The following is a 19,632-nucleotide window of genomic DNA, read 5'->3' as shown; positions in this document are numbered from 1 at the left end:
TTGCTCCTTCATACCATTTTAGTCAAGTAGTTAATTTGGTCATCTGAGGTTCACATGAATGGGATTCAATGCAAAACATTTATTGGATTTCTAAACAGCCATAGGAAGATACACTTCTCCAATAAATGTCTATTTGTACAATGGACAATCCTCTGCTACATGTACAGGAGATGTACTCACCAGGACAGGGTCTGACGCTACACATGATGACCTCCACTGCCTTCCCTTCACACGGCCTGCCCCCATGCTGCGCCGGAGGGTTACTGCAGGTCCGGACCCTGGTTCTGTTTCCCTGACCGCAGGTACGAGAACATTCCTCCCAGACCGACCACTCCGACCAGTACCCATCCACTGTAGAATGGACAAAGGTGCAGGTCATACAACATGGGCATACACACACACACACTCAGCAAAAACACCGTTAGTACAGTACACACAGCATACACACACACACACACAAGCACACGCACACTCTCTTTCTCACTCTCTTTCTTCAAAGCACTCTCACCTGGGCAAGGCTTTCCATGGCAGCTGCGTGTCTCTGTGTCTGATCCTGTGCAGTGGCGCCCTCCATTGGCAGGTAGAGGATTGTTACACTGCCTCAGTCTCTTCTGAGTCCCAGCACCGCAGGAGACACTGCAGGGACCCCACTCCATCCACTCTGAGTAGCCCCCATGGACTGGAACAGAATGAACAAAATACAGCACGACTTTGACCATTAGGTGGACACTTTTATCCAAAGCAGCTTACAGCACCATGAATATATTTATACTTTGGTTGGAAATGGAAGCCTACAGAAACTAGCAGATATATGCCTCCGCCAACACTGAGCAGTCGACATCCATGTCTGTCCAGACTTTGATGTTTGAGCCAAATTCTGTCAAGGTGTTACTGAGATTATATCACGCTAACAAGCTTAAAAACCATGTTCGCGAGGTCACAGTGACCTTGACCATTGACCTTTGACCACCAAAATGAAATCAGTTCATCCTTGAGTCCACGTGGACGTTTGAGCCAAATGTGACGAAATTCCGTCAAGGCGTTCCTGAGATATCGCGTTAACGAGGTAGGAAATGGCGTTCGTGAGGGCACAGTGACCTTGAACTTTGACCTTTGACCACCAAAATCTAATTGGTTCATCTTTCAATCCAAGTGGACGTTTGAGCCAAATTTGACGAAATTCCGTCAAGGCGCTCCTGAGATATCGCGTTAACGAACATGGGGCGGACGTACGTACGGACAACCCCAATCCATAGGTTGAGGCCACGTCTCGTCATAGACGCTGGTTTGGCTGACTCAGCCTGGCTGGGGGCGTGGTCAGGGTGGGGTAAAAACCCCCGTTCTATCCAACCAGCAAAGTTAGCATTTAGCTGATAGCCCAGCCCAGGCAGACACGACCGGGGATTTAACCACCGCAGTAAACGCACATCTGAGCAGATGTCTTGTGTTCTGCTCTAGAACCCCCAAACCTGTCGTTTAGAGCCGCAGCACCATCTTTTGGTGAGTCAGCCCATGAGATATATGGGCGGTTTTACCCCACTCGCACGCCAGCCGTTTAACATTTTGTGGGCGTTCCCAGACATGTGGACTGTCTCTATAATGCCTCCGGCTCGGCTTTCGCCGATAATAAAAACGATGGTACTGCAAAGATGTCCGCCTCACCTCGTACAGTGAGAGCGACTCTGACCAGCACCGATCCCAGCAAGTTCCTGGCCACACACTCGTACTCGGCCGTGTCCTCCTTCTGGGCGCTGCTGACCCTGAGGGAGCCGTTGGACCGGGTGGAGAAACGGTCGTTGCCCAGCAGGGGGCGCCCCTGACGGGACCACTCTATGACCGGGGTGGGCTCTCCCTCCGCCTGGCAGTTCAGCACCACTGTGGTGCCGGCGTCCACCACTGTCTCCACCGGCTCCACAACGATGGTGGGGGCGCCTGGGGAGAAGAGAAGAAGACAACATCCACGTGATGTTAAGCCTTCAGTTCGGTCGATAACGATCTTTGACCTGTTCTCTTTTTGGAGTAAGAATGCACTTAAACTGCACTACAAATCAAGGCCATTCAATCCTTACATTTAGTTCAGAGAGGAAACACAAGATACAGTAATCAGTTATCAAAGATATGTGAAGATGTGAGTCGAGTAGACAGAGACTTAGGGGACATTCACACCAAAAGCGTTTTTTTTTCAGTCAGAACGCTCTGAAAATCATGACGAGAGCGCTTCCATTGTGCACAAAACACAGCGCACGGAGCGGTTTTTTTGCGCTCCGTTTTGTTTTCCCCTGCAGTCGCGTGCAGTACAGATCAGAACACAACGACCACACGGACGGTAGCCAGCTGGTTTTGTCTGTTTGATGTTGTTCACTGTCAACATGAAAGCCAGATTATCGCCAATTCTGGCAGCAGCCAAGGTTGAAAATCCCTCGGGAGGAGAAAAGGTAGGAGGAGTGAAAAAGACGATCAGGGCGCTTTTCCTCTAATGTTCAACTTTTTTCAGCTTTAAAACGCCCCCACAGCGCTCCTCCAAAAACAACAGACGCCACCAGCGCTGAAACGCCAGGTGCGTTCATTAAAAGAGGAGCACGTCTAGCGCGTCCTTACATAGAGAATGAATTGCAGAAAGACTGGTCTGAATGGCCCCTTACTCTGCAAGGTAAGTGTGACACTCCTTTCCACGACCCCAGCATCATTGGTTGCAACACACATGTAGTTGCCCGCATCTTCACCCTGTGAGAAAAAACACAAGAGAAATAGACTTAATTAATTACTATTATTAATTATTATTAATACATTTTTCACAAGTTCACAAATTCATACACCCAGTGAAGAACTTGATTGGTGGAAAAGCTGCACGTAACGAGAAAAAGCCTAGGGACCGTCATTCTAGAGTACAAGTACTCCCCCCACCACCCTTTTAGTATCCAGCACTGGTTTACTTTCAGGTCTAAAGATAATGTGTTTTCATACCACTGTGCCATAGATGAACCTACCACTGTGCCATAGATGAACCTATCACTGTGCCATAGATGAACCTATCACTGTGCCATAGATGAACCTACCACTGTGCCATAGATGAACCTACCACTGTGCCATAGATGAACCTACCACTGTGCCATAGATGAACCTACCACTGTGCCATAGATGAACCTACCACTGTGCCATAGATGAACCTACCACTGTGCCATAGATGGCCAGAGAGCCGTTGTCCAGCTGGCGGATGCGGTTGCTGATCTGGACGTTGACGCCACTCTTGCTCCACTGGATGGTGGGTAGCGGGTCTCCCCGAACCTCACAGTTCAGAATGGCGTTGCCCCCCAGAGGCTCAATACGGTTGGAGTGGAGGTCCCCATCGATGATGGGTGGCTCTGGAGGATGGAGATGGAAAAAGCATTGACATGAAGAAGGACACAGTCTGGACTCAGTTTTGGGGTCAAGTTGTGATCTACAGCAGGGGTTCCCAACCTTTTTTGTGCCAAGGACCGGTAGATACATGGGAAAAAAAGTTGCGGACCGGTTGTCAATTTTAATGGTTTTAGTTACATATATATTTACTCACCAGGTGGCGACAAAGGGTAAATAACAGCCTTTTGTGTTGTACTGTACGTAGCCTACAGTATTTATGTTTTTGTTTCAACTACAAACATAAATAAACATCAACTTGAAACTATGTTTTAACTACCAAACACAGCCTATACCACGGCCCGGTGGTTGGGGACCACTGATCTACAGTACACAAATTAAATCAATGAAAAGTGAAGTCAAATTGTCTGATGGAAGTGTGGTCCTACCTTTGACATAGACAAAGCCCAAAGACTTGATGGTTCCCACACTGTTTTCTGCCATGCAGGAGTAGGTTCCAGAATGCTCTTTATTCACTCTCTCGATCACCAGCTCACTGTGGCCGTTCATATGGTCGTAGTGAGCTACAGCGCCACCAACAGGGGATAAAAGATATTTGTGCACATTCACTACCGTCTATTCAAAGCCAGAATTGATCATATCTGATCATCTGTGGATCATTTATTTCTCAGGTAAATTTCAATCTATTTTGATGTCAAACATTTTGCTGCTGCGGCTGCGTGTACCTGAGATGATGTTGTTGTTGAAGGCCCAGGTGATTCTGGGCGGGGGGATGCCAGTGGCCCCGCAGGCCAGCAGGAGGCGCTCCCCCTTGTTGAGGGCCACATCCCCCAGCAACTCGGTGAAGGCAGGGTGGGTGTGAACGGACAGGGCGATGGTCCGACTGTCCTGCCCCACGGCATTAGTGGCTACACAGGTATAGCTGCCCGCATCGTCGACCTGGTGGAGAGGGAGGGGAAGGCTTTTTGCAATGCAGCTTTGTGATAAAAGAGAAACTCAGCCAATCAAAACTCACCAATCGGATACTGACACATAAAGATTAATATTGTACTTGATTGATCGCCTAGGGGAAATTCAGGAAACATTACAGTATAATAAGAGACCTAAACACTTGCCAGTCTTCTAATCAGTTATTAATATTATTATAACTATATTATATAATAATAATAATTTCGTTATTATCCTTACCTGAGCGATGTCTATAATCAGCTCCCCAGAGGGCAGGATGGTATATTCCCCTGTGCTTTCACTGATAGCATTGCCCTCCTTCTCCCAGGACAGGCTGGGCTGTGGGACCCCCTCTGCCACACACACCAACTGGGCCTGGCTGTTCTCCACCACTGCTGCCTCCAGGTCTCCACCATGGATGGAGGGTGGGACTGGAGGGGCAGGAAGAGAAGGAGCAGGGAAGGACCAAGGATGATGGCATCAGTCAATCAATCAATGAACTGTAAATACTAAGAAATAATAAGAAGAACTGTTTTTCTTGTCACTCGTTTGTTTAAAGAACCAAGAAGATTGCAGCCTCTAAAGGCATCAACACTGCATTTTTACAGTGTGGTTCACTGGGTGGGACTTCATGGGAAATCTGTTGGATTGCTTTAGGGCAGGGATACTCAACTTGCTTTGCCCGGGGGCCACTTTCGTGAAATGATAGGCCAGGGGCCAGTTAATAAACAAACAATATACATTTTTCTGTAGCGGATTGTCAGCCGGAGTTTAGTCTGACAATGTTGTGCACACCGGATAGTTAGTTAGGTTAAGTTAGTTAGGTTAAGTACATACATAAGTGCCTGGGTAGCACTTGGATATTCCATATTCCAGACTGAAATGCTACAGTATAACAGAAGTGGAGTAGGCTATTGGCCATTTTTTTTTTTTTTGCAATTCGCTGCAAGTTGAGTATCACTGCTTTAGGGCTACTCAGAGCCTTCTATATAGAAGAGTCGCGACATCTCCATTCACTCCAATGGACCAGTTTTTTACTCTCAAGAGTTCCAGGAAGTAAGGTCCTGGATTAAGCAGCACTGTCGAGTTGCAGCAAAATGGACAGTTTGTTTTGTACTTTGAATTTTATTTATTTATTTATTTTTAATCAAATTGTACATTATCAGCTTTATTTTAGCATTCAAAAGTAGCGCAAGACCCCTTTCTGGCTGTTCATTGGCTAATGAGTCACGCATTTTGGTCCTCCGCTGACGCCACTCTCTCTCTCTAAATTGCTCTGGGGCTACTGTTCTCCCCGCGCAAACAGAGCTACAGTAAAGCTTTCACAGTTTCTGCCAATGGCAGATAATGGAACTCATGAAGTCTATCCTCTTCAGTAGAGCAAAATAGACAACAAATGTGCACAAATTAATTTGACAATGGTATATAAACGTTTGAAATTGTTTTGGGCCAAATCAATTGGAATATTAAACGACTGCACTGCTGAGAGCCAAGATATAAAGATGTGACAGTGATAATAACACAACAGTAACAGGTGTGGTGTTTAAAATACTTGAGTTGACTGTAAACGCACTCTGTACAGTGAGGCTCATCTCCACACTGGCTGTGCCCGCGGCGTTGGCAGCAGTGCAGGTGTAGCGCCCCCTATCGCCGGGCTGGGCGAAGGCGATGTGCAGAGATCCCGAGCTCAGCACCCGCTGGCGCACAGACTCGCTCAGCGGCTGGCCGTCTTTGTGCCAGGCGACGGACGGGGAAGGAGAGCCTTCAGCCTGGCACTGCAGCGTCACGGACGAGTCCACGGGCGTCAGGTAGCTCCGAGTCCCTGAGCTGATCACCGGAGGGACTGCAGGGCACAGTGCAGCTTTAGAGACCTTGTTCACCCATGCACTTTGAAGGAGAAGCGTCTTTGAGCACTAGGAAAAGCGCTATATAAATCCGATGTATTATTATTACGTGTGTATTGCTTTGTTTTCAAATGAGACCATGTTGTCGCTGCATTTAGAATATAAATTTGTATGCCTAAATTTGTATTTGTGTGACTGGAGGGAGTGCAGGTTGGAAAACACAGATATATTACTTACTATATTACTATATTACTGAATGTTACTTATCAAGATAATAGGCTATCAGCTCTATCACAGACTGCTGCAGATTGTAAGTAGAGGTAAATAAAGATCACAGATGACTTAGTACTCCTTCAAATCACAGAATAACTACATGCAAAATGCAAAATTTTGGATGCAAAACTAAACTGACCGTTTCAAACATATTTTAGATACATATGGGGTTAAAACATGCACAAGTGTTAGCAGTCGTGTGCACAGGGAACGTGTTTTTCAGATCAGATCAGTTTTCAGAGTTTGAAGATCCCCTGTCAGGAGAAGGCGGGGTAGGAGGAGAGTGTGCGTCCGACATTGACGAGCAGCGCTCTTCCTCCAAATGTTCGACTTTTTTGAGCTTGTGAGACACTCAGACTGCTCCGCCTAAAAACACTAGCGCTTAAACGCCAGGTGCGGTCCTGGGAAGAGGAGCACTCCTAGCGCGTCCTTACCATAGAGAATGAATTGCAGAAAGGCGCTGGCTGCTCAAATACACGTTTCCTGTGGACATGGCCGCTAACTCTACATAAATACATAACTGATTAGTATGACATTGCCATGAGTAAAATATCAGATTGCTGTTACTGTACTTGAGTGTGTGTGAACCTACCCTGGACTCTGAGCTTGGTCTTGCCCAGCGCAGTGCCAGCGGGGTTCTGAGCCACGCACATGTAGGTTCCAGAGTCCAGCACAGAAGCCTTGGAGATCTGCAGGCCTCCGTTAGGCAGCACTGTGAAGCCAGCACCTAGCACAAAGCAAGAGACACGGCGTTATGACTGAATACTTCTGATCTCACACACACACACGCACACGCACACGCGCGCACGCACGCACGCACGCACACACACACACACACACACACACACACACACACACACACACACACACACACACACACACACACACACACACACACACACACACACACACACACACACACACACACACACACACACACACACACACACACACCTGTGGTGGGGATGTTGATGCCCTCCTTCTGCCAGGTGATGGTGGGGCGGGGTGAGCCTGTGGCCCGGCAGGGCAGAGTGATGGGGTTCTTCAGGATCACGTCCAGAGTGGACGGGTGGGTCTGGATCACTGGGATCTCTGAGGAGAGGGACGGGAAAAGAGCGATGGTCACAACGATGTCAAGTATGTCAAAGTATGCGTCACAGGAAATGTAATATTAATATATATATTCAGATTCAGATTCACTTTAATAGCCACAGTAATAAGTAATCAGATTACATACGAGGAATGTGACTTAGTGCATTAGTATACATCAATAGTAGAAGACAATAACAATATAGAATCACAATCACAATAAATTGCAGTCCTTTAAAGGGACGTATGATGGGGCGGGGGGGGTAGGATCATGTCAGTGGGGGCACCCCGGTCTGTTAACAAGCCATCTGTGCTAAGGGGGCACCATGGGGGCTTTCTGGCCTCGTTGAAGAGGCGGATGGCAGTTGGGAAGAAGCTGTTCTTGTGACAAGGGGTTCTGCTTCTGCCAGACCTCAGTCTCCTGCCAAAGGGGAGTGCCACAAAAAGTTTGTGGTCTGAGAAGCAATAGACCCTTTTCACAGGGGCCATTTTGTGTCGAAAAGGCAGGGTAAACACAGGTGCAAGCAAAACATCCGATCAGAAGTTGGAAGTGTTTTGCTTGCACCTGTGTTTACCCTGCCTTTCCGACACAAAATGGCCCCGTGAAAAGGGTCTATTTGTTTGTCTGTTTTGTCTTAAACATTCTAAATGCTGTATCTTTTGTCTATGGCAGTCTGCATCATCTGTCATTTATTTTCAATTCTTCCTGGTGTGTCTGTTTCCAAATGGATCTGAGGATTCTCTCACCCTGCACAGTGAGCTGCACATGGCGGTGGGCGGAGCCTGCTGCATTCTTGGCCACGCAGGAGTAGCGTCCCGCATGAGTCAACTCAGCTGAGGTGATCTCTACTGGACCTGAATGCACACCAACACACACCATCATCATCAACAACATTATTAATGACAATTACCAGCTGTGACAATTACTAACTAAAATACCTTTTTTTTCTCAGTGATATATGAAGGAATAATCGGATTATCACTCAATATCCTCTCAACTACAATACTGCATGAGCATAACTCAGAGCAGCAGCTTCTCTTCACATTTAAAGATATATACATTTCAAGAGTGTGATTTGATGCTGTTCCGGTGTCTCAAACACCAAACACACCTTGTGTACTTTGATTATTTTGTGTGCATATGGGTCTGATTCAAACCTGAGGGCAGGACGCTGTATCCCCGCCCCTCTTTGGGCAGCTTCATGCCGTCCTTGCTCCAGTGCAGAATGGGCTCTGGGACCCCAGACGCAGTACAGCCGATGACCACCGGGGACAGTTTGGTGACCACTAGCTCAGTGGATTCATCCGCTATGGACGGAGGAACTAGGGGTGTGGATGAGAGCAGTTAGACAAAGTCATGAAAATGTCAGATTTGATCATTGATAGAAGATCGGGTTAGATTACAGTGAAATACACATTGAGAAGACCTATCCACCAGACAGATGAAGGAAGTGGGGAATTGGTTAATTTACAGAGACAGACAATATAAATGAGCGAGACAAAGATAAAACATTATGAATGAACTGACAGAGGAATAGATTAAATTGAATGATGCAGTAACAATGAACATAATAAAAACAATCCATTTGTAAAAGCATGCAGTGCCACTACTCACCCTGGACAGTCAGGTTAATGGATCTGGAGTCTTCTCCCGCCTCGTTGGAGACAACACACTCGTACACTGCTGTGTCCTCCACTGTGGGTGCTATGACTACCAGGGAGCCTGACGACAGTAACCTGGCAATGATGACAATGAGATCAAGTATTACGTTGACTGTGGGGTTGTGCCTACTGTAGCACGATGCAAAAATAGAAAATTCTCGCTATGCTGGCTCGCATACGCAGCTCGCCCGCACTATCGGCATGCGCAGTGCACAATTGCGCAACTTCGCATCACTGATGACATCACTCACTGATGACATCACAATTGCTCATCTCATCATGGAACGCTCGAGTGACATCACTCAGCGCACAATTGCTCAACTTTGCATCACTGGAGACGTCAGTGATGCAAAGTTGAGTTTGAAGTTGGAATTGAGTAAGTGGGCTCTGTCTTTCTGTCTGTGATTTTTATCCCGAGATTTGTGAGGATTTCGGTCAGACATTGTGGCATCATCAGTGACATCATTACTGACCAAAATCATCGCAAATCTCACAATGTGGGGGAAAAAATCGCAGACAGAAAGACAGAGCCAACTTACTCAATTTTATAGACAATCATCAGACAGTGACGTCATTACTGACCAAAGTGTGAGACAATGTGGGACCAAAATTGTGGACCAAAAATGCAGACAGGACCCACTTACTTACTCCCTTTTATATAATAAGGAGGATAACTGAATAAAATGCCATATTGTCTGCTCAACTAAACCTTGATCTGAGCTATAAACAGCTACTGTAGATGTACTGTAGGAAACAGAGGGAGAAAACCTGGATCCACCTGTACATATTCTGGTTCTGGTCAGTGGTGATGTTTCGGCTGTTTTTGGTCCATGTGACGGTGGGCTTGGGGATGCCGGTGGCTTCACAGGACAGGGTGGTCTGAACGTTCACCGTCACCGTGACATTGGTGCGACCGCCAGCGATGGAAGGGGGCACTGAGAGAAACAAACCATGGATCATAAAGGGACTGTGTATGTGTGTGTGTGTGTGTGTGTGTGTGTGTGTGTGAGAGAGAGAGAGAGAGAGAGAGAGAGAAGAGAGAGAGAGCGAGAGAGAGAGAGAGAGAGAGAGAGAGAGAGAGAGGGCTGTGTACTGCTCTCACTCACCATACACTTGCAGATCCACCCTCTTGCGCTGCGTCCCGGCCTGGTTGGTGGCCATACACAGGTAGCGGCCTGTATCCGTCACCTGGGCAGAGTGGATGTGTAAAGACCCATCCTCTGCAAATGTGTACCTGCACAGGTGTTCATATAAGTTGAGAGATCCAGGAATAATAATAATATGGCCTCTGAGAAATACAATGTCAACAATCGAGACGTGCCAAAATGATTCCATGTCACCACATACAGTATGACTATGATTTTGAAAAGTATTCTGCAGATTTTGGATATTGGGAAATATAACTACTATTATGAAGGCGTGTTACTAGTGTACTCACTAAAAACATGCTCATGAATGTGGAACATAGCATGGTGTTAGTGTTGGATTGTAATGATTGAGGTGTTGATGTGTATAGGACAGCGCTAGAAGCTATCAGACGTAGCATTTGACTGCATTACCTGCGGTTGTTTCCTGCCAATATGGCACCATGTTTCCTCCAGGTGATGCGAGGTGCTGGCACTCCACTAACCACACACTCCAGCACCACCGGCTGGTCGATGTGCACTGACACTGTCTGGGGCCCATCCCGGATGGTGGGGGCCACTGAGGGGACAGGTGGACAAGATGTCAGATACATGTGATTATTCATGTACTTTTTTCCCCTTGGTAATGAATTTAACTTCATGAGAAGCAATATATTATATAATTCATATATAATTATTATTATAATATATAAATATTGTAATATAATTAATATTCTATATGTACAGCGTTTGACAACAGCTGTAGATGCAGTGTGTAAGCGTACCATTGACGGCCAGATGAAACTGTCTTGTGGTGTTGCCGGCGATGTTGCTGGCCACACAGGTGTACTGCGCCCCGTCGCTCAGTTCGGCCATGTTGATCTGCAGGTAGCGACCGCTGGACAGAATACGCACACGAGCAGAGGCCTACGAGAGGAGAAAGGTCCTTTTACGCACGTTACAGGAAAAGTCAATGCATTGTGTGGATATACTTTTCTGTTAATATAAATAAATATAAATCATGTTGCACCTGGAGTGGTTGGCCATCCTTGAGCCAGGTGAGAGTTGGAGGTGGGACGGCGTCAGACTTGCACTCCAGAGTCACCTGTCTGCTCTGCAGCACTGACACGTCCTGGGGCGTGCTCTCCCCGGCAATGTTAGGGGGCACTGTTACAGTCAAATACATGTTCCCAATTAAACAAACAGGCATAATAAAGGAAACATAATGAAAATTGAAAATATATGACATCCTCTGCACACAACTGCAATTTACTTGTTTGTACATGACATGACATGCAATATTAGACCATATTTCTGCAGTATTATGCACAGTACATTACATACTGTAATGTGTATTACACTCAGTGGGCAAGCCCACACCCTTCCCTGTGATGATGCGGAAGTGAATTGAAAAGCTGTAGTTCCTCGAATGGCCACTATGCGTTGGGGGCAGTAGCCATTCCCCACATGTTAAAATGCCCTACTTTGTAACAGGATTAAACATCTTTCCAGTGAGGGGAAAAACACGGTTTTGATCTATATATAGCTAATTTCACCTTTTCATAACAACTGTAGGGGGGGGTCATTTTTTATATAACTCGCCCATTTGGAGTAAAATAGATTATAGAAAAGGGGGTGATTGACAGATCGCCTGTCCAGTGATCGCGCAGCTTGCCGATCATGGACCAATAGCAGGTGGAGCTGTGGCTCTGGGAAACCCCCATCTCACCTGAGGTGTGGAAGGACTCAACCCATTCCCTCCCACTCTGCTGATGAAAAATCAAAATGGTGACGGCCAACGTTTCAACTCCAAACGGGAGACCAAGATCAATGGGATAGCTCTGTCCATATTATTTAGGTCAGTGATTACACTACATTACCCACCGTGCACTCGAACCAGGAACTCCTTGTCATCATCTCCTGCAGGACTGTTGGCCAAGCAGGTGTATCTGCCCGTGTCCTCCACCTGGATGCAAGACACAATATGTATAATTCATTGTGTTTTCGCCATGTTTTTATCAAAATGTGAACCAAACAAAACTAAAATGACCCAAAGTACAAGAAGATAAGCCCCAGTCGCTCTCACCTGTGTGGAGGCCACACGGAGCACCTCCCCGCCCCGCAGGAGGCGCACGCTGTCTGTCTGGGGGAGTGGCCGCCCATCCTTCAGCCAGGTGAGGGAGGGTGTGGGGATACCTGAGGCCTCACACTGCAGCTCCAGGACGTGATTCACCACCACCGACACCTCCGCTGGCACACCAGAACCACTGATGCTTGGGGGGTCTGACAACAAAAAGATGGAAAGGAATATTAGTTTTCTCCTCACTAATGAATCCAAACATGACTTTAGAGGATAAGAGAAGAGAAGAATCTGGCAGCTGATCCACGCATGCAAAGCTAAACAATGAACTAGGGGGATTGGTCAAATCAAAGACATTGGACTATAGAGACAGCTCAACTAACTTCCAATCACTTCCTGTATCTGTGTTTTGTGGGTTTCACCACTGCCACGCCCCCTTAGGAGGCTAGTCTAGCCAATGACAACCACAGTCTGATTTGCTGGCCACTGATTAGCTCCACTGTTGCAGTTGGGGTTAAGGGCTTTGCTCAAGGGCACCTCAGTGGTGGTAATGAGGGAGGGGCAAGCGCTGCCTTTTCACTTTCCCCACCCAGATTTATCCTGCTGGTCCCGGGGATTGAACCGATGACCTTCCGGTCCGCTTCTCTAACCATTGGACCACCACTGCCCCACCACTAGAATGAGGAAGCTCTATAGTCCATTCATCTCTGGTCAAATGTACCATTTTAATACAAGTCTGGCGTCTTTCTGCTCTTTCACTCACCCAGCACTTTGAGGTTGAAGTGGCGGCTAGCCTGTCCGGCACTGTTGTTAGCCACACAGGTGTAGCGTCCTGTATCATTGACCTGGGCCTGGAGGATCTGCACAGTGGTGTTCAGGTTGAGGAGGCTGAGGTGGGGCTCGGGGACTACAGTCGCCCCCTCTCTGAGCCAGGACACGATGGGGGTCGGGCTCCCATCAGCGACACAGACCAGAGAGGCCAGGTTTCCTCTCACTACTGTCACATCCTCTGTGCTGCCTGCTCTGTCCAGACTGGGAGGCACTGAGGAGGGCAGGGAAGAACACATGATCTTAATATTAAGCTATTGACAGGAAAACCCTACCCGTTCCCAGGATAAAGTCATGCTCAGAAGGTGAGGTGAGGTGATATTTTCATTCTGTTTAGCTTTTTGGTACAATCTTTCATCATTACACTACTAGAAATGATTGAATTATTGACTGTGTGTCTTTGTAACGATGTTTGCTTGATGTTGCTCCTCAGACCTCAGAGGTCAGTGATGTCAGTTGTTGAGACTCACCGTGCACCTGCAGGTTATAATGTCTGTTGTCCACTCAGACGTCAGAGGTCAGTCATGTAAGTTGTTGAGACTCACCATGCACCTGTAGGTTATAATGTCTGTTGTCCACTCCCGCTCTGTTTGATGCCACGCAGGTATAGGTGCCACCATCAGACACCTGGGTGCGGGTGATCCTGACAGATACATAATGATACAACATGAATGATTATCCTGACCCACATAGGGTTTCACTGATATCGATATTTTTAGGCTGAAGTTGCCGATAGCTGATATATAGGCCTATAGCTGATGTATTGATATATTGCTGATATATTGTATTTATTTATTATTTAATATCTACATGTATAATGTGACAATTTCATGCCAAAAAACAAAATTTAATATAACAAAATTAACAAAAACTAAATCAAATAATTAAATAAATAATAAAAACTTACAAAAAAAAAAAGTTTTACAGGTGAAGGATTAGACTGATAGGTCAGTCAAGCCCTGGCGTAAAGCACTGTTTTGTGACCATTTCAAATTAGAATTTCTCTGAACACCATTTTCGCACACAAAAAGTCCCAAGAAGATGATCTTGATGCAAAAACATGATCATCCGTGGTCAACTGTGAGCTTCATCCTGCAGCCCTGTCCACTGACCTACCGGAGCACCTGTCCAGCAGAGAGGAGGCGTATGTGGGCAGAGACCGGCAGTGGCAGGCCGTTCCTCAGCCAGTTGAGCTGGGGCGGAGGAGAGCCTGCGGCCACACACTCGATGTTCACAGAACTGTCCAGAACTGTGGTCAGCAGCTCCTCAGCCGTCCCACTGTTACCCTCGATGACAGGAGGCACTGGAAACAGAGAGAAACATCCAATGATAATTATGACGGCAAATTCCTACTGTTGTCATCAAGAAGAAACACGTGGGACAAATTGATCGTACTGTACAGGGCATGTAGTTAAGCAATATAGCATGAGAGCCAGTGTGTTGTGCCAAATATATCCCCCTGATCAGCTGTTATCCCACGAGGCCGCAGGCCGAGTGGGATAACTGCTGAGCAGGGGGATATATTCCACAACACACGCAGCTCGAGTGCTATATTGCTTTTATAAAACGGTTTCCAAGTATGATAATATAATAATAATAATAATACTATAAGTCCGACTCCGACTGGCATGTCATTCTGATAGAGTCAGTTGAAACACTACTGTAAGGCGGGACCGCAAGAACATGCGGGTGATTTGATTGGATCGTTCTGCAGACTGAAGTTGACAATGGCCAATCCTGGCGCTTGCTGAGAAACCCCGACAGGCAGCTCGAGCGCAGCGTTGCATTCTCAGCGCTTGCTGAGAAGCTGAATGCTTTCTGCAAAGCCCGACACCAACTAACGTTACGGGGTTAAATGCGGGGTTAAAGGCGGGGTTAACAGCCTTTCTTTTGCAAAGAAGACATTAGCCCGCATCTATTCTTGTACAAAACATCATTTTCTGCGAAGTATTAGTAAAGTTATAAGCGAAGATCGATTCACAAGGATCTGACAGCTGTCTCCGCCATTTTTTTTTCTACGTTGTCATTTGAGGTAAGCCTTATTATTACTCTCTTAGTAAGAGAGTTGCCATGGCAACCAATAACCCATGGCCATGGGTTATTGAACTCGGTTACTGGAATTATACAATGGCTGTGAACCAGTCAGATTGCTTGATTTGAGAGAGCCGTTTTATAATATGTATTATACTATTTAGAAAATGACAAGGCTGAATTAAACCCACCATACACATTCAGATTGAATATCCTGTCCTCCTCTCCTGCAGTGTTGGTGGCTACACATGTGTACTTGCCACTGTCTGAGGTGTGAGCTGCAGGCACAGTGAGTGTGCTGCCATCCGGGCTGATCCTAAACACAAAAACATCATCAAACATGATAAACAACCTTTCAGCGGAGTGATATGTCATTTCTCTGCTCCATCATCATCATCATCATATTTTTACCTGGTTAAATAAAGGTCAAATAAAAATAAAATTTCTGGAGTGACCTGCTGAGTCTCCCATCTGTCCCTGATTCTGTACTTTTCTTTCGATTGCTTTGGATCAGAAAGTTCTACCTTTTCAGCTCTAAAATATTACGTTCTACTGCTTTCTTATAGCCCTATCACTAGTAACCTGGGGAATCTGTGGGTCAAATGTCAGGTCAACCTCTGTTGTGCTTGGTGTGAATGTTTAGTTTTTCCAGATTTTGTCTCTTCTGATACATATGCAGTCCCCAGCCACTTCTTTTCACCTGACAGCGTGGAATTTCACCAGCATGGACGTAGTGCGTGGGAGGATCACGTGAACAGGTGCCCGAACAGGCAACCCCGACTGACCAGAGGAGGCGCTAGTAGTGTAGCGACTAGGACACTAAATCTGCCTGCCCACCTGCGGACATGGCCAATTGTGCCTGTATGGATGCCCGACCAAGCCGGAGGTAACGTGGGGGCTCAAACCTGCGACCCTCGTGTTGATAGGTAGGGAATGTACCGCTGCAGCACTACCCGGACACCCGAGCACACCTGTTTTCATGGCAGTATTACTGTAACTCACACAACATTCATGTGGCCCAGTGTGAACTGCTGAGAAAGAGAAAACACGCACAGCCAAACCAAAAAGGGCGGGTGCTGAGCTGGGAGTGAACAATATACAAAAAGAATCAAACCGTTCGTTCGCACACTGCAGGGCTCCACTTTCACGTTTGCAGTGTGAATTGATTCATATGCAGGATGAATCCAGATCAGTCACATGGTCATAATCAATCTTCCTGGGTCATGTGGTCATATTCCTGGGTCACGTGTGCAAAAAGGCATCATTACTGTACCTGAGCCCCTTGGCCCTGCTGATCACCTCCCCATCCTTCAGCCACTGGATGGTGGGGCGCGGGGTCCCTCTGGCCCGACAGACCAGCTGGATGCTGTCATTCAGCAGCACCCCCATGTCGCTGGACAGCTCCGAGCCCGAGATACTGGGAGGGACTGGGACAGAATCACTAGTCACAATCCAGTGGATGACTTGAGAAACGTTACGGCACGCAGGTAACAAGATTCAAGATTCAAGATTCAAGATTTTTATTGTCACTCCGTAGTACAAGTATCACGTGTGAAATTCTTGTGCTGTAGGCTCCGTTACAACATAGTGCAAATAACAGTATAACAAAAACAGGGCATATAGATGCAGTAAAACAAGAGAACAACAAGCAATAACAGTAAACTTTTCCTTTTCTTTTCTAGCGTAGACACCTTAAAACATGATTAAACATTCTGTTTGCACAGGTGCAAATAACATAGGCATAATTATCATAGGTAATGGTAGCAGCTACTACTACATGATTGTTTATTTGTGTGTGTTAAGGAGTCTCGTGGCCTAACAGTATCGTATAAAACAGTGACACATGTATCGAGATCTGTTTTTTTTTAGAGTGTCAAACTGTGGAGGTACCTTGTATGGTGAGGTGGTAGCTCTTGCGTGCCTTGCCCTCCACGTTGGAGGCCACACAGGTGTACGTGCCACTGTCAGAAAGCTGCGAGCGAGCGATCTGCAGCTTGTTGCCTCCCGACAAAATGTGCATCTCCAGAGACTCTGAATTCTCTAGAAGAGAAGAGCGTTCAAGTGATAGAAAAATAAACCGGTTTGAATGAAGTAACGTGAATAAGAAACGTATCCATTTGGTCAGGAGATTGACGAGAGGAGGAAATACATGTATACTTTTGGAATATTTTCCTGTTTTGCTTGATTAGCAGAACGCTCTAATGACATGCCCTTAGCATGTAGGCTCACCTATGGGGCGTCCATTCTTCAGCCAAGTGAGGCTGGGAGGAGGGATGCCGGTGGCGTCACAGGCAAAAGTGACTGGGTTACTGATGGTTTCCACCACACTCTCCTCTGGTAGGCCATCGATACTGGGAGGCACTAAGGAGAGGGAAGGAGGGATGATTAAAAAGAGAGACACAGAGAGAGAGAGAGAGAGCGAGAGAGAGTGTAAGAGAGATATTTTCTCCTGCATGTAAAATGCTCAGCTTAATTTCAAAAGACACAATAATTTGTTTTTTCTTGGTTAATTAATACATTTCTGGAATGTCTTACCATAGATATTGAGGTGGAAGTTCTTGTCCACCTGACCAGCAACATTGGTGGCTTTACACACATATTGTCCAGTATCAGACACCTGAGGAACACAGGAGCTGGTTGAGGTAGATACAACGACAAAGGTATTCCCTTTAGCCCATTATAGAAACACTATACAGCTTGGTGTTGGTGCAGCTTTAGATGCACAAGTTAGAATAAAGTGTGGTACACCTTGAATCGAGAACCTCACCTCTGACCCTTTGATCTCCAGCATCTGGCCCTCTGCCAGGACGCGCAGATTGGCCGACTCGGTCACCGCCCTGCCGTTCTTGTACCAGGTGATGGTGGGAGGAGGCACGGCATTGGACTCGCACTCCAGAGTCACCGAGTTCCCGACCCGAACGCTCACCACCACCGGGGAGTCCCCACTGCTGTCCCGGATACTGGGGGGGACTGGGAGGCGCAGGGGGGGAGGAGAGAGGAAACAGTGTGCAAGAGGTATCAAAGGAAGCACGAAGAGACGATAGGAAACAGGCAAGGAGGGGAGGAGAGGGAAGATGAAATAGGACACAACAAATTTAAGGATAGGAGAATGGAAAAAGTTTTTTGAGTTTGTTGGAGTGTAATGAGGTGGAGTGTGGATGGAGACTGACCGAACACGGTGAGGTAGATGAGTTTGTTTTTATATATTTCTTTACAGATTTTTTTATCCCATTTTTATCCCCCATTAATGCTCATTTTAACTGGCTCCATGTTTCCTCCGAGACATGGGCAGTAGCCAGCCGCTTCTTTTAACCTGACAGGGGAAGCTTCACCGGTAGGACATAGCACGTGGGAGGTTCACGCTATTCCAACCAGTTCCCCTCCCTCCGAACAGGCGCCCCTAACGACCAGAGGAGGCACCACTTCAGCGACCAGGATATTGCATGTTGACCAGGATATTGCATGTTTTGGTGAGTGGTTCCTATATGAAGGAAACCCCCAGGGGGCATGGGGAGAACATGCAAACTCCACACAGAAAGGCCCTTTTGACGACCCCAGCCGGGCGGTGGGCACTCGAGGACATGCGGACGGGCACGCACTCCTTCAGCGCTCACACCGTCTCAGGTTGGAATCGAACCCAGGACCTTCTAGCTGTGAGGCGACAGCTCTACCACTGAGCCACCATGCCCCCCGAGGTAGATGAGTTTGTTGAGTGTATTGAGGTGGAGTGTGCGTGGAGAGACTGACCGAACACGGTGAGGTAGATGAGTTTGCGAGCCTCTCCTGCTGGGTTCATGGCCACACAGCTGTATTTTCCTCCATCTGATACTTTTGCCCTCAAAATCTGTAAAATGCGACCACCTAAAGGCACCAGTGGACAGATGGATTCATTTGATGGCATTCAAATATCGAAACAATAATCCAAGACATCCCTGCATACGACACTGTCTTATTAAAATGCGACACATTTTTCGATGGTACGGCGGCCTCAATTGTCAACATCGTTTCTTCTTGTGAATCCATTCTAATACATACAGTAGGTGTGGACCATGGCAGGGCTGCAGGTACCTGGCATGATGAGTGCGTTGGTGTTGGCCTGAACGGGACCCCTGTCATTCAGCCAGCTCAGGGTGGGAGGAGGGAAGCCGGTCGCTTCACACGTCAGCGAGACAAAGTTGTTCACCACCACTGTGACGTTCTCCGGGCTCACGCCCACGACGGAGGGGGGCACTGGATAGAAGGAGGAAAACAACAGCTCGTCATTAAGATGCGAAACTATTAGAACTGGATCGCATTGAACTTGCCAGACACAGACTCAAAAGTGGAAATAAATACTAAATCTGAGAAAATGAAGATCTATTTTTTTTATCACTATATTGTGATAAAATTGTAATAA

At 46.9% G+C, this 19,632-nt stretch overlaps 1 protein-coding gene across 1 annotated transcript in view; it reads right to left on the bottom strand.

Moving 5' to 3' along the window:
* Positions 1–19,632, bottom strand: part of hmcn1 (hemicentin 1) — a gene marked incomplete at its 5' end in the record, with an annotated part of 147,653 nt that overhangs the window by 15,340 nt on the left and 112,681 nt on the right. Inside the window, 32 exons of the mRNA XM_083647511.1 lie at positions 181–351; positions 509–679; positions 1,663–1,932; positions 2,643–2,724; positions 3,172–3,362; positions 3,786–3,920; positions 4,083–4,296; positions 4,546–4,736; positions 5,879–6,148; positions 7,015–7,149; positions 7,377–7,514; positions 8,259–8,366; positions 8,670–8,834; positions 9,127–9,248; positions 9,952–10,108; positions 10,280–10,407; positions 10,733–10,877; positions 11,083–11,224; positions 11,328–11,464; positions 12,182–12,263; positions 12,384–12,580; positions 13,141–13,419; positions 13,751–13,848; positions 14,322–14,508; positions 15,428–15,552; positions 16,510–16,663; positions 17,127–17,276; positions 17,466–17,597; positions 17,772–17,853; positions 18,004–18,206; positions 18,984–19,097; positions 19,305–19,466. Of these exons, the coding sequence (XP_083503637.1) occupies positions 181–351; positions 509–679; positions 1,663–1,932; positions 2,643–2,724; positions 3,172–3,362; positions 3,786–3,920; positions 4,083–4,296; positions 4,546–4,736; positions 5,879–6,148; positions 7,015–7,149; positions 7,377–7,514; positions 8,259–8,366; positions 8,670–8,834; positions 9,127–9,248; positions 9,952–10,108; positions 10,280–10,407; positions 10,733–10,877; positions 11,083–11,224; positions 11,328–11,464; positions 12,182–12,263; positions 12,384–12,580; positions 13,141–13,419; positions 13,751–13,848; positions 14,322–14,508; positions 15,428–15,552; positions 16,510–16,663; positions 17,127–17,276; positions 17,466–17,597; positions 17,772–17,853; positions 18,004–18,206; positions 18,984–19,097; positions 19,305–19,466 (5,037 nt within the window). The remainder of the gene's footprint in view (positions 1–180; positions 352–508; positions 680–1,662; positions 1,933–2,642; positions 2,725–3,171; positions 3,363–3,785; positions 3,921–4,082; positions 4,297–4,545; positions 4,737–5,878; positions 6,149–7,014; positions 7,150–7,376; positions 7,515–8,258; positions 8,367–8,669; positions 8,835–9,126; positions 9,249–9,951; positions 10,109–10,279; positions 10,408–10,732; positions 10,878–11,082; positions 11,225–11,327; positions 11,465–12,181; positions 12,264–12,383; positions 12,581–13,140; positions 13,420–13,750; positions 13,849–14,321; positions 14,509–15,427; positions 15,553–16,509; positions 16,664–17,126; positions 17,277–17,465; positions 17,598–17,771; positions 17,854–18,003; positions 18,207–18,983; positions 19,098–19,304; positions 19,467–19,632) is intronic.

Source organism: Poromitra crassiceps, assembly GCF_964638095.1.
Source record: "Poromitra crassiceps genome assembly, chromosome: 12".
NCBI classification, from domain to species: Eukaryota; Metazoa; Chordata; class Actinopteri; order Beryciformes; family Melamphaidae; genus Poromitra; species Poromitra crassiceps.
The sequence above is the reverse complement of the archived record's forward strand: the minus strand, read 5'-3'. Positions and strand labels throughout refer to the sequence as shown.